This window comes from Melopsittacus undulatus, chromosome 3 (genome assembly GCF_012275295.1).
Source record: "Melopsittacus undulatus isolate bMelUnd1 chromosome 3, bMelUnd1.mat.Z, whole genome shotgun sequence".
NCBI lineage: Eukaryota > Metazoa > Chordata > Aves > Psittaciformes > Psittaculidae > Melopsittacus > Melopsittacus undulatus.
Window position 1 is genome coordinate 77984809 of NC_047529.1, and position 15290 is coordinate 78000098.

Consider the following 15290-nt stretch of genomic DNA (forward strand, 5'->3'; position numbering starts at 1 on the left):
GCTTTGATCTGAGTCATCTCATTGCATTTCATGGAAGGGAAGTGTCTTCTGCCTTGTTGGTGTGATACAGACTCCTGTACAGTGTGCTGAAATGACATCTGGCAGCTGAGATGAGCACAGAGGCAGTGAAGTAGGAAGAAATTTGAAATATACAGATGAGCTGAAGAAGCTTGTGCGGTCATAGGCAATAATGAAAGGAGACATCATGCAGAGGATTGCTTGTTTGGCATAAAGCTGGGAGCGTGTGTCACACTGTCACCCACTTGTCCCCTTCTGTTTCAGTCAGATAAGTCAGCATTCACTTCCTCTCCTGAAACAGTTGCCTAATGTTAATCACTGTAAAACAACTCACCTGGCACTCAGGGGGTGTGTGGTGTTCACTGCTGTGTAAAAAGTGATTATTGCCTATATTAACTGGAAGTCAAATGTGGTGAATGGCTATAAATATCAGGGGAAAATAGGAACCTTGGTAATATGTCTCCAAGAGTTATTCTGGGCCTAAGGCTGATAATGAAGAGTCTTGAATTTTGAATCTCAGTGGCTTGCCTTTAAGAGACTGTAGATGTCTTTTCCATCTGCTCACCTCTGAGTGAATGCTGCATTTTTCCAGATGATGAGTTTTAAACAGGTGCTGGTTTTTAGTTTACTGTTTTTCTGGCTTCCTGCTGCTTGTCAGTCTGTTGCTGCAGGGGTGATCTCCAGTTTCTCCTTCCCATTTGCTGCTCTTGAGCGCTGGCCACCATGTTTTGGCAGGGGATATGTGGTGCAGATGTTGAGGTGTTCAGCTTCCTCAGCCTTTCCCCTAAAGATTATCTTCCCTTCGGCCTTTACCTCTCGCAGCTGACTTCCTTTCTCTTCACCCCCCAGCTTAAAATCCCTTCCCTCATGGACAGAGGTTAGTGTCTCCTGAGCAAAGTTGTCATTTTTTCACCCCAGAAGCGGCCACTGGAATAAGCTCCAGCTGCCATGTGTGTCTGACCTATGCTCAGCTTGCTTACATTGTGGGGAGGAACAGCTAGTTACCAATGCAGCTGTGCTTGAATGCAAGTCAGAGTCTTTTAAATACCCATCATAATGCCCCTTACACTTATGGACAAATTCTGGAACAAGAAAACCACTGGAAGGACTGGGAAAGCACAGCTTCTATGGGAAAGTCAGGTTGTCTCAGAGAAGGCTGGTTAAACATTGCTTGCTGTCTGTTTATTCACCGCAGAGTGTTTGAATCAATCTGTAATTTCCCGAACATGTGATGGATGTGGTTTGATACTCTGTGGGTACACTACTTTTGGAAGGACTGCTTGAATCTTTTCATATTGCTACTGGAAGAGACATCCTGGAAATGCAACCCAGGACCAAGAATGCCACAGGCATGACGGGTTAATTGCTTTTTATTATTTTTATTTTTTTTTAAAGTCAGATTTCTTCTCCCTGTGACGGTTTTGCAAAATAGGAATTAGGAGCTATAAACATTTTGGAAAATCAAACCAATGCTTTCTTCAGCAGAAGTACCTTCAAACTTCTTGAGATCCACTCGGGATTGAAAACTGTTAGTCTGGAAACTAATAGCCATCCAGGTGCAGGCCATGTTGGAGATGTGTGGGGTTTTGTTGTTGTTGCACTTCTAGCACAAAGTTTTCACTTGCTGTTCTGTTTTCTGCTGTCCCAAACTGTTTTGAAGGTTAAAAAAGAAAAAAGTAGTGATCATGAGCTTTCTATATTTATTTATGCTTTTGGGTGCTGTGGAAGAAAAAAACAAGTCAGGAACAAGTAAATTTTAACATCTGTAGGAGAAAAGGCAAACTGACCATCTGCATTAATTTCTCCACATGTGAATGGATTTACAGTTCAAAAACCAGCAGCTATGTTAAGACAATAGATTGTAGCAGTCCCAAAAGAGCAATTGAGGTGTTTCGTGGTCATATTTTTTCTCTGAAAAGGCCTAGAGACTCATTGATCTCCAGTGGAATCCTTACGATTTGCTTACTTCAACGTCTGTTTTTCAAGATGTCTCCAAATGGAGATTTATTATTATATGGATGATTGCTAAACTTCCAAAGGAACCACTTGAGTAAGATAGGTAAGCATTTATCATGTCAAAGAAAAAAACCCACAACATATGTAGAGAAAAAGAAACACATTCTGGAAGTCATCTTTATTCTCACACACATTTTTTGTTTAACACACAATGAAAATGAAAACTAAAATATATTCCACCCACTGAGGCACAGTTTTAATTTCAATAGCATTTCCTTTTGCAGGGACAACTGCCAGAAAAATAGAGGTGTGATCTAACGTTGTTCTTTTCTGTCTTTGAATAATTAAATTTAGATCGTCCACACCATATGAGCAAAAACTTTTACTGTTCAGTTGCTTTACTGTATAAATGCTTCAACAACTTGTCTTTGTGATAGGAACCCTTAGATGAAATGCTTTGGGTCACCTGTGTTCTGAAGGGTCATACATGCAGGTTATAACAGCATCTCCTTGTCCTTTACTTTCAGTTGCATTTATAAAAGTTTCAATTTTAAAAATAAAAATGCATCTGAAAAGTTACATCTTGTAATAGGAACATAAATTAAATCTGGTCCCTCAGTGTTTGGGACAGTCTTGGAGGAAAGGCATTAAAAATTTACAAAAGTGAAGGAAGTACTACAAACAAATAGTGACCCACGATGTGTTATTGGTAGTAGCTATGTGATACAGCTAGATTAGAAGCACAGGAAGACAAATTTGCTTTGCTTTTTTAATGTAAAAAGAAAGTAGTATACGTTACAGCAACACTGAATAGCAGAAGTTTATACATGGTGATAAAAAAACCCCTGTCACTGTGGTCTAGTTTATATGAATGCATCTTATTTCTAGTTTACCAGGTTATAAATAAGTATTCTAGGGTAGTCCCTCTGTTGTGTTTGAAACTCCTCTGGGTTTCCCTAGAAACACCTTCTCAGTAATTTTCAATACTTTCAGTCTAGTTATCATCTGTTTTAGTTATTAGACAGATCTATTCTACATAGGTATTGAGAACATAAACTGGCCGGAACTATGGTCCATCAACTCTGGTATTCAGATTCTGGCATTAGCCAGTAGGAGATGATTTGCAGGAGTAAATTTCTGCAGTAGGAGATCCAAAAAATCCGGCATGATGATTTCATCAAGATTTCTGATCATTTCTGCTAAAAGCTTCACTTTGAGTCTTTGTCTGCCTTTTTCTTCCATTACTTTATTACTGCCAATAATCCTCTTGAAGGTATTTGTATGTATATTAATGTGTTTGTGCATGTTTTACTTGTGTATTTGGCTCTCGTGGCTCATCTTTTTAGTGGTGTTTTGTGGCTAAGAAGCAGACTGGTGCTAGTTCTTCATGTGTGAATTGTGTAGATCTGGGCATTTATTTGCTTGCCTGGGAAGCTAAATACTTTGTTCTTTCTCTCAACCTGTCTTTACATGAAACTATGCATCTGTCATATCCTCACTTATTAAAATCCTATCTTCTAACTATGACTGTTAGATGCCTCTGAGACATCTCCGGTGGTACGTCCTCTTGTTGAGGCAGGGTGACAAGTACAATAAGGAGGGCCTCAGAACGTCTTCATGATTTCATATGTGTTTCTAGTGAAGTTTTGGTTCCTTCCAGACTCATGAATGGTGAATCTTAGCAGGTAATGAGTAGCACAAATATTATACCATTTCCCATTTCTTGCTCTCTGCCACATGACTGACTGTTTTTTCATTCTACCACTAACTTGCCATCACGTTACCCATCAGCCTTCTTGCTTTTGTGAATGGTTAGTCCCTTGAATGGACCAGGCAAAATGGCTTTGTGTGCTGCAAAGGTCAAGGTACTTCAGTGTTTGGGCCCATTTCTGTCTACCTGTGGTAATGGCATTGGTTGATTTATTGAAAGCTTTCAGAAAACTTCATGGTCAATGGCTAACTCATAGTTTCTCTTCTGCACAGTTGATTAGACCAATAAAGTGAAGACAAAGAAAAGAGTTAATGTAAGACCTGGCATAGAAGGCTATACTGAACACTACTTTTCCTTGGTCTTTTATTTCTGGACATTGTCAGGTTTTTATTTGTTTTATCTTTGGCTTGCTTTTGGCTTATTTTCTGAAGCTACTGCTCTGTAGGAGATTGAATGCTGTAACTCAGATCTGTTTGGATGGATAACTAATCAGATTTTATGTTTTCATTGACATTTCAACTGCATATCTATAAAATGTACAACCTAGGAACAGGAATAACTTGGAAATAATTTTTCTTTTTTTCTCCCCCCACCCTATTTGTTTCTGGAAAGCAGGATCAGCAGAAGTCTTCTTTCACCTCGATTCTATCAAATGAAGCATCTTGTTCCCTCTCTTCTCCTGAAAGCACTTTCAACTCCCAAGAGTCGTCTTCTTCCTTGACATCCAAAGTGGTTTATTCTGAGAGGCAATCCTGGCTTGACCTAGTTAACAGCTCTGCCACAGAAGATGGTGATCAGCCCTTAACTTTCTGTGTACAGATTCACTCTGATGAGCCACCAGAAGCAGACTGTGGAGAAGTGGCAGAAAGCCAGGAGGCTGGGCTTTCCAAACCCAGTGGTGGATGCCCAAACTCTTTTTTAGGTCCGGATACACATTGTCTAGCTGTGCCAGATGCAATAGGACAGAGATCACTATCCAAAGGTGAGCTAATGAGACTTTATTGTCTGCAGAGCCATACATTGTGGGAGCTCAGGGGTTTTCATCAACTTTCTTTCCCCTTCCTTCCTTTCTGTTCTTCACTGAAGAGTTTTCCAGTGGCACATCGTTTATAACAAATATTTGATTTATTAGGCACTAAATATAACCTAGTATATAATGGTAAATACCTACACAACTTTTCTCAGATTTTACCTATATGTTAAGATCATAGCCTCTGTATAAAATCCCAAAGTAGATGTATTGTTATTAGCTTTCTTTATTTCAATACAGATGTCTTATTAGTTAGGATTGAAACAACATTTTTAAGAAAGTGTGTCACAGAACCGACACCCTAAGCAAAACGGCATATGCAGGAAGTCGTACATATGGGGTTAGGTCAATCCAGCTTTAAAAATAAAAGCAGTTGCGTTTACTTCCAGTACATATTTCCTATTTGTTTCATTGAGCTTCATTGTAATCAAGAGGAAACAACTGCAGTCCTGGACCAGAAAGTCCATTAAGATTGGATTTTGTTTAAAGAAATGGGTATCTGCTTAGGTATTCTCCTACCAAAACGTATTGCTAAATTAAAAAGGTGGCAGAGTTCCAGAGTTTGGTTGCTGTTACTGTTAATAACTCTCCTGCATAGGAAGGCAATATGTCTTGCCTTTTGGGCGAAGCTGCTTCTTCCTGTATTAAAAGCAGTTGAAGCATAAGAGGCGTTTCTGGCATGCAATGTGCTGAAGTGAGAATATGCACAGCAACGATTTTCTTGTGCATCGGCTCTACCTATTATCCCAAATCCCTGTAAAGATTTGAAGCAAGGAGCATGGTTGTCTCAGTGCAATGAAAACTAAAGGTGCATCCAAAAGCCTGGGCTGAAGGTAATGCAAAGGTGGAAAGAAACAGCACTGGACTCACTTAGTACTCAGGGTTTTCTCTGTCAGTGAACTCAGCACTGATTGAAAAATGATAGTGTGAGGCACATTAGGTACATTGTCAGTCTCCCAGTTGTTTTACAAATATAAACAGTTAACATGCCTTTAGTTTGGCATATGTTTTTCTGGCTTTACAAGAAAAAAAAATAAGAGGAAATTGAGCAAAGTACAGATTCCTTCAAAAGTGAAAATTAATTCAGAGGTTTTTGTGCTCAGCTTCAACATCCATCTTCTAGGCTGCTCTGCTAGAGACCTCTAGCAATGAAGATCAGTGAGAATTAAAACCAATAGTGTGCGCTTTTTTTTTGTGGCAAAAAAAGAGTAGATGTTTTGAGAGAATTGCTGTGGAAGCTAATTTCCATGAGTTCTGGCATTGCAAGTAGTGAAAAGGCTGGGACTTGTAGAAATGGGGTCCCTAATGAAAATGTCACAAAGACGTATTAAATGTATTGTCTTCTGTTATTCTAGGCGAAATTCAACTAAGTAATTCCTTAGGTACATTAATAGATACATTCAAGTGGATTGTTGAATTGTAGTTCATATATAGCTAAGTAGCTTAGAGATCCTCTTGAGCAAAATTCAGTGGCTGCTATTCAGAAATCTAAACTTTTGCTTAGAATATGGTACTTTGGTATTGTCAACAATAGTGTAATAATGTATAGGTTAATACTTTCCATTGTAGCTCTGAGGGTGACAAGTACTTTTATATATGGTCATAGAATTAGCATGACACATTCATAATCACAGTATAGTTTGACAGGTTCAATAATACTAACCTATAAAACCAATACAAATGTAAAACAAAACACATTTTGGTATAGTCCTGCCCTTTGCAAGCTGGTTTTGTTTTCATACAAATATTCCTAGGGAAATGGATTCTTCTACTGCTTACTGCTTAGCTAATGTCCAACCCTTATTGCAGCACATTTCCATCCTAACCAGGCCAGTGATCTCTGATGGAATTCCATAAATAGATCATTTTAATGGGACCATCACTATGGAAACCATATAACCTCACTAGTTACTGTCTGCATCATAACCCATTATTGAACAAGCAAGATGTACAAAATACAAGCATTTATCTTTCCTTTATCAGTCTGCATAGTAGGGGGAGGGAAAAGAGAGTGTTGGTGTGTGGGACCTTCCCCTGTAATTACCACTGAAAAAATAAATGAAATAATGTGCAAGGAGCTTAATTAAGCTACCCCAATTTGAGAACAAGGTAGAAAAAAAGGATTAAGTTTCAAACAAAGTTATCAAAAAGGATGAAATTCTGGTTCTGTGTCTTTTCCTCCAAGATTTTCCCCCTCCAGCTAGTTGATAACTCTTGTTATCACTGAAACAAGATATATACTTCAGTGCAGTCTGTATTATTTGCATTTCTGAACAGTGCATTTCTGGCAGCTCATCATGTTTCAGAGCAATGAGACCACATCCAGGAGACAGGTTCATCTTGCACTGAAATCTATCCTGAAAGCATGTCCCATCTATGTTCAGACAGCCCTTCTGTTGTCAGAACAGCTATTTGGTCTTTGAACCCACTCCCCACAGAGCCTTCATGTTTGTCTATGCTCTTCCCTTCTCCTTGTGAGGATAGGAAAAAACAGTCACACTGCTTTGTGGCCACATTCTGCTTAGTAAAACCCCATAAGGAATTTTTAGTTGTAGTTGATAGTAGCCTAGAGCAGAGGAGAAAGTTTTCAAGAACTGAAGAGCACTTCTGTTGGCAAAAGTCAGACATGGAGGCCAGTGTGGCAGAAGCTGGTACCTAGAAGGCAGAAAGAATAGGTGTGGCTTTGTGGGAAGAGCTTATAATGAAATTACAAAAATAGAGAAGAAACCTCAGTGATGAGTTAAACAATGAAAGAAGAGTTTCTCAGAGATATATGGATGAATCTCTGCAAGAGAAACTACAGATTCAACTAAATGATCGTGGATTACTTTTTCAATTAAAATTATTTAATGAAATCTGCTAAGAAGCTGTGCCTGGAACAGGGTGCTGTACCATAGGATATTTTTAATGACCTTTCCAGACACTTTCAGTGATGTTATGACCATTCTCAGCACCACTTACTAGGGGAGTTTATATACCAGGGAGTAATACCAATGTATATAAAAGGAGAGTTTAGCTGGTTTGTCTTTTGAAAGATCATCATCATATTTCCGTTTACTTTGTGGGATTTCTTAATATTAAGTATTAGCATTGAGCTCCGTGTTACAGGCTGCTACGTGCACAGTGACAAAGGATTCAAAGCTGCCTGTGACACAAAGAAACTAAAAGGTAAACAAGAAATGGTTGAGAATACAAACAATTATATGACTACGTGCTCTGTATCCAGAAGCTGGCCTTGCCCCGTTCAGAATGGCTGGATATGCTTTGCAGACAAATTCCATCCTTTTTATCTCTTCTGGTACCTACTAGAACAGAAAGTACCTGATTATGACCCATGAGCACAATCTTCAAAAACTATGATAAAAAAAGGAAGGCACAGAAACTGAGAGGTTATTGTAAAAGAACAGGAACATATTGTATTTATTAGGGGATCTTCTACTATAATGATAACATACTTCTTTGCATTTTCTGAGGGTTTATTATCATGTTAATACCTCTTGGCAAGAAATTCTTATGGTACCACTTCTGGTTTATATTACCTTAGTGCACAGAAACTGGTAGAAATGGTGTGTGCTGGTATTTTGGAAAACATGGGAAGCTTTTTCAAACACCACCTGAATTTTGTCTGGGTTGGTTTTATGGGAACAAGTTGGTTAAATAGGGGCTGGTTGCATTCAATTCCTTATTTTCTCAGAACTGACATCCTCTTCCCCTCTGGAGTCTGCCTGTGCCAATAACAGCCAGAACAGATCCTCTGATGTGCTCTGGCCCCTTAGTTCCTCTGCAAAAAGTTACAGAAAATGGCTAGATCATGACTGGGACTAGCCAAAAAGCAGCCAAGAGAGCAACTGTGCAGAGAAACAACTGTGTTTGTTTGAATGATTATTTCGTTTCTCATCAAAAAGATCTTAAAAATCACAGTGAAAACTGTGGTGTTACAGTTTTCTGAACTCTCTGAAAAATAAATATTTAGTGTTGTTTCCCTTTCTCTCACTGTCTGTTAAAATGCCATCCCTCACTGTTGACTGCTGAATCCACTCTACTGTTATAGTCAGGAGCATTTACCTGCTGATGGTAGCTTACTTTTCCTATTATTTTCTCTCACTCTCTCTTAGGTTTTGTAAAATATATTCTATTAGAGGTGGTTTTCAATTTATAATGCTCCTTCTGCCAAACATTCCCTATTTCTGTATCGTCACTACTCGGAAACAATTAGCTTGATTTTTCGCAGCTGCTTTTTGAAAAGTTCTGGATAATTTCACTTTTGTGGGCTTAAAGAGTATTAAAGTTGAGATTATAGGATGGCTCCTGTATTGCTGCTGCAAGGTGGGGAGTCTCCGTATCTTAATGTCTCCCACCTGGGGCAAGCTGGCCAACAGGAAGGTGGAAGTTGAAAACTGAGGAGGTGAAAAGCTGGACTTTTGAACCTCTGGCAGCTTGCTCTTGTCTGTGATATCTCCTGTTAGTTAGAGGGAAATTCCAGATAAGTGGCATCAAGCCACAAAATTGTTTCACATCTCCTGAAACAGAATTTGTCAGAAGTTATGACTTGCTTGGAATATTACTTATTTTCCTCACCCCAACCTTGAACATTGCTTTCTTTTGAACATTATGATATCTCAGGGCAGAATTTCCCTTTTCCTCAGGTCAGCACTGGTTATTTTCCAATCTCCTCTCTGTGAAGTCTGAAAAAGTTAAAAAAACTACATGCTACAGAAGTTTTCCAGAAGTGCAATGAAGCTTTAGCCGGCTGCAAGGCTTGGGGTGAAGAGCATGGTGAAGGATACACAATGAGTCATCCTTCCAGTGGCATCACTCAACAGAATTGATTAGTTAATACTGCCAGGGGAAAGGAAAAGTGCATAATGCGCATGTTCTCCTGTGTGCATGTACATGCTCATAAATGCACACAGTACCTAATATCCTTCCACTATTGTTGTCTGTTCCTTAACACTAACCATTCAGTAGGTCCTGAGAGAAAAATGAATGTATTTAATCTCTAAAATAGGATAAGATAAAGAAGTGCTGTGATAGCATTTCTGTTTCCTAACTTGCATGCCTGAACCAGAAAGTGGTTTGCTTGAGTAGTAGTGGAACAGATAACTTGCAATATTATATTTTGAAGTGATTTTAAATGTGCCTGAAGTTAGCTGTGTGACCTGTCTCAAAAAACTTACGCCAGAGCAGTGTTAGTGAGGCCCAACCTGCCCATGTTATTAAGAACTTTTGCCAGTGGTATATATCCATCATTGCAAACCTTCTGAAGTTAATGCTTAGGGAGGCTGAAACAGACAATTTACTCCTTTTCACATCAGAGCCTGAGCTTGTGTACTATGTGCTTTTTTCATAAGGTTTTACTTTGTGATGGAAAACAAATGTTTAGTAACAATTCAGTAGTATCGTCTAGACAGCCCTGGGTTCATAGGAAGAATACAAATCACCAAGCCTGAAAATATAGAACTGGTGAATGCCTGTGCTTCTGATAGAAACTTTCTCATCTGCAGGTCAGTGCTCTGACTGCAAGGGAATTAAACAATACCAAGTTCTGGGAAAATGTGATGTGAATATTTGAATCTGGAGGAAAAAGTCCAGTCTGTGCTTAAGCCTTTAAGTGCTTTATCTCTGTTATCCAACCTTAATTTTCTCTCAGGTGTTTTATGGGGAAAGCAAGCAAGCTACAGGTAGTGCTTGCTTTGTTTACTTTGGTGGTAATAAGAGCCTTGTGAAATATGTAATGAACCATTGTGTGAGTGAGGAGAAATATATTTTCTCATCTCAGGTAATTTTATTGGGCTTGTTAGTTGGTTGTTAGATGTAATGCCTCTCCCTTTCTTCCATTACCTCTTCCCTTTTCAGATTTACAGCATCAATTTAGTGTGTTCAGTGGCAACTTCAAGCCTGCAAAATGTGTGCTTTTGCTTTCTGAGCTTGGCTCAGAGGAACTCAGGACATTGAAGGTAAAAGTCCAGACAGGTATCAGACAGTGTGCCCTCAATTTATGGAGGCTTATTGGTGGTCATACTCTTTGTCAATAGCAACAGGATCTGCTTCTATGCAAAATCACATTATTAAGACCTTGTTTTGTTATTTCTGTGCTGCTCTAGAATTATAGAATGGTTAGTGTTGCTCAAGGTCCTGTCCAGCCTGGCCTTGAGCACTTCCAGGGATGAAGCATTCACAACTTCCTTGGGTAGCTTATTCTGCTGCCTCACTACCCTCACAGCAAAGAACTTCTTTATGTCCAACCTGAACTTACCCTGTTGAAGTTTGAACTTATTACCCATTGTTCTATCACTACTGTCCCTGATGAAGAAGAGTAGCTCTCTCTGTTAGAGAACAACAAGTTGTTGTTGATGTTTGTTGTGGGAGAAGTTGACTGCTTATCAGTGCAAAGATGGAGGCAAAAATACTACATAACTCTTACCTGGCTCTACGCAGCCGGCAGGTTTCACTCATGCTTGTTTGCCAACTGTTTCCTGAAATCCCATTTACCTACTTCACTGTCACTTCCTTTATCCACATAATCTGAAGAATGTGGCAAATTCCTTTCCCTCTGGAATTACCTGACCACGATCAATCCTTTGGGGGTAGGATTAGTGGAATAATAAGAAATAGGAGAGGAGTTTAAGGTTGCAATCTTGAAAGAATACAGGAGCTGAGTGTGTACTGCTGGTCAAGTGCATCATCTGGTAGCTTTTGCTGGTCTTTTCTGACTTTGGCTCCATCTTTTTCTGTGCTATTACTGTCCTCCTCATCTTCACCCACAATGCATGGAAGAAGAGTGTTCAGTGAGGGTATTTCCATATGCTTGCTGCTTTGTAACCCTTTTAGGAAACTGAGGAGCCTAATAAGCTAGACTTAAGAAATATCTGGAGCAGGGACTTCATGTCCCTGTGGCTTGACTATTTTTTAAAACTGCTAGACAGGATCAATGGAAACTTTTTTTTTGTGCTTATATGCTTCTTAGATATTTGATAAAGGTCAATTTATCTCTCATAGTGATATTGTGTACAGTCCTGATGGGTACTGTCTCCAGCAGAGTTGAGCCAGTCCTGTACAGGAGCTGGCTAATGAAACAAACAGCTGCTTCATCCCAAGAAAGTAGGCAGGAAGCTAGTTTTATAATTACGAGCCTCATGGCATGAGCTGACAGTTTCCAGGAAATACTGCTGCTGTATTATGCCTTACACTTGCATTTTTTTTCTATTTCCCGCAGCTTGTTAAATATACAACAGTTCTCCTTTTCCTCCCCCAGCACTGTACCAATGTTGGATGCTATATTTAGTTCTTGTCAAGTTACAGTAGCTTTTTTATAATGACAAAATAGTGGAAAAAAGCAATACAGTGAAGGCAAATATTTGTAGCATATCATAAACTTCTCTTGTAACCTAAATATTAAGAAAGAACTGGGGTGTAGGAGGATGCTGATCTCTTTAAAACATGGAAAAGATAAGGAGCAGTCTCCTAAGTGTGCTGATATGTCGAAGCCTTTATGCTGCAGCATAAGTGAGCAACATGACTTCTTTCTTTTGTTCAGAAAAAGTTTTCTGACTGAAGATGGTTTAGAAAAGTCGATGTTTAACTTTTTGGTAAAAAAAAAAGTGCCCAGCCAATTTGACTGCCACAGGAAAGACTGCAGTTGAGAAGAAGCACCACAACTACCACCAGTGAAATAAACCCAGATGTTATCCCAATGGATCTTGAGGGATTCGTTAGCACCCTAAAGACACCAATAACTCTAAGATTTTCCTTTAGCTAACACTGAAGTAGAAAAGTTTGCAGTGTGGACTGAGGGACAAGAAGACAGTTGCACAGTCTGTTGCTGAATATGGCCTTCTGCCAAAACACATAACTCATATATGCCTGGTACATTTTTAGATTCTGATTGTTAATTTTAAAGTTGTTTTATTCTGAAAAATGTCTTTGCTTCACTTTTTATCTTAAGATTCTTCATTCTCAGCTGTTTACTAGCTTTTCCTTTCATTTCCTCTCTGTCATGGAAGATGGTGCTGCAGCTTGGGAGCTATCAGAATAATTTAAGTGGAGATAATCATGGCTTTGTTGTAAGGCACCACAGTGAATTCTGTGCTGCAATCTGTGAAACTCAGGAGTTAGACATCATGTGTCCCAAAGGTTCTTGCTTTTATAAGTTTTCTATATATGTTTTCCAGGGACTTTCTCTTGGGTCCTCTGAAATGTGCCTATGCTTTATTTCATTGTTCAGTTTTTTAAAATTCTGTTTTAAAACCTGGCAATGAATTGGTACACCAAATAGAGTTTGACCTGTGAGTTGCCAGGTAGAAATGCAATTCACTTTGTGCAGCATGTAAGGAAGGGTGGATGGGTATAAATATTATTAAAGTTGTTTTCATTCAAATGTAGCATTACTGACAGTTGTTCACTCTGTGATATCTTGGAGCATGAAAGCAGCACTCTGCCAGTGGAAATACATGCTCATATATGTTTGGATCACAACCTGATTCTTAAAATCATTTGAATTTAGTAATATATTTTTCTTATATGCATTATTACCCTATAAGTTACCCTAAAAATTGCCCTTAATTTTAACTCTAATACCATGACTTTTTGACTTGGCTAAGAGCCTTCCTGATGGCTGAACTTAACATTTCCTGCCACATTCATGTTCTTATATCCAATCTATATTTTCTTTGCAGATCAGGAAAAATGTGATAATGATGAGATGGAGCGACTTTACAAGTCATTAGAACAAGCAAGCCTGTCTCCCATTGGTGATCGTCGGCTGTCAACGAAGAAGGAGCTTAGGAAGTCATTTATCAAACGCAGCAAAAACCCCTCCATTAATGAGAAACTCCACAAAATTCGAATGCTGAACAGCACATTAAAGGTGAGGTTGCAGAGCTGGCCAATGAAAAGCCTGAGAGAAAGAAACAGTTTGGCTAAAAAAAGCAGCAAGGTTAGACTTCAGCCAAACGCTAATTACATACTTACTTAAAGCCCCAGAGAATTTGGTTAAGCTTTTGAAACTGTTTTCTACTTAATTCTGAATACTGTTCTGTGTTTTGTTGTTCAATTTGAACTGGAAGCAGAGGCAATAGTTCAGAAGGGACCCTTCTTGCAGAAGTTCCAGCCCCCTTGGAAAACTTAATAAACAAAGCTTCTTTTAGTTAGCTGGAAAACTTGCAAGCTCAGCTGAATACACTAAACAGGGGAGCCTTAAAAAAGGAAGAGCAGACAAAGTACATTGATGATAAAGCATGAAAATGACCCTGAGCCAAAAAAGTTTTCCTTATGTGATTATTGAAGAATGTACAGGATGTGCCAAAGCTATTGTAAAGACCTCCTGTAACTAAAATATTTTTAATAACAAAAGCATCCTGCTTTTATTTTGGAAATGTATCATGAACTGAATGCATGGAGGGGGGGTTCAAGGGCTGTTCCATGAAAGGGCCAGTAAATCTGTCTGGAATATGGGGATTTATGGGGCTGTTTACTCACCAGCATCAAGTATCACGGGATTTCAAAACCTGCTTCTGAATGGCACTGAGGGAAACAGAAAGCTTAATCATAGCATTTAAATTGTAAAGAGAAGAAAGAATAATGCAAACCTGGGGTTTCACTTGTTTCTTTTTGTATGCATTAGAAGTAGGAATTGAATATCTTTTTTTAAGTGCATGTATTTAGCTTCAGGCATTATAAGCTGACAAAAAGCATGTCAAAACTTCTATCAGTGACATCATTGATGTGATTATTAGTTGCAATGGAAAGCTTGGTTTTGGCATCTCAGCCTGAAGATATAGTCGAAGAGATGAGTGGAACTAGAGGCCTTCTTTCTGACTCCGTTTGAGACCTAGTGAAGACTCAATATAAGAGTCTTCAGTGACATGGTAATGACTAAAGCAGTATTCACCTGCACCAGCAAAAAAAGTGAGCCTATCGTATAACAGAAAGTTAGTTTAAAAAACATGCCGATTTTATGGGACAGGAAGCTAAATATAGAAAATACTGCAAAGTGTTCCCTCATAGGAGCCTCCCTAAGAAATCTAAGAACCATTTAGTACAAAACAGAATTGTATCATCTTGTGGGGCAATCAACTTCATTAGTACGGAGCTGAAAGGAAGCCTTACTGGCAGACATGGGGAAGGAGAACAGCTTTACACTGATTGAGCATGGGAGTATTATATAAATTGTGATTAGCAGTATTTATAACCCTAGGTTTGTCTAACACTTGCATTTAATATAGAAAAATAATTTTTGAAGTGTGCATAATGTATAAAATGTGTTGATCTTTTTTTGCTTTCTCCAAACTAAGAAATTGGAGTATTGACAAGACAAATATAGTGCAGAAATTTTCTCACAGAGTTCTATACATAGAAGTGTTTAAGTTAGCCTGTCTGGAAGGCAAATGCCTGCAGTGAGAAATTGCTATATTTTTTGCATCAGTGGGACTATGTGCTTTTAAAGTCAATTTTCTTAATGTGTTACATGCGACATGAGATAATTGGGAACGATCTATTGGAAATTGAAAAATCAGTATTTTTTTCACATCTGATCCATATTTACTCTGCTTTAATTAAAGCCCTATTAGTTTGAGA

At 38.7% G+C, this 15290-nt stretch overlaps 1 protein-coding gene across 1 annotated transcript in view; it reads left to right on the forward strand.

The window, feature by feature from the left end:
- IPCEF1 (interaction protein for cytohesin exchange factors 1) overlaps window positions 1-15290 on the forward strand; it is a 37563-nt gene that overhangs the window by 19478 nt on the left and 2795 nt on the right. Inside the window, exons 8-9 of the mRNA XM_031049871.2 lie at window positions 4301-4667; window positions 13391-13581. Coding sequence (XP_030905731.1) covers window positions 4301-4667; window positions 13391-13581 — 558 coding nt within the window. The remainder of the gene's footprint in view (window positions 1-4300; window positions 4668-13390; window positions 13582-15290) is intronic.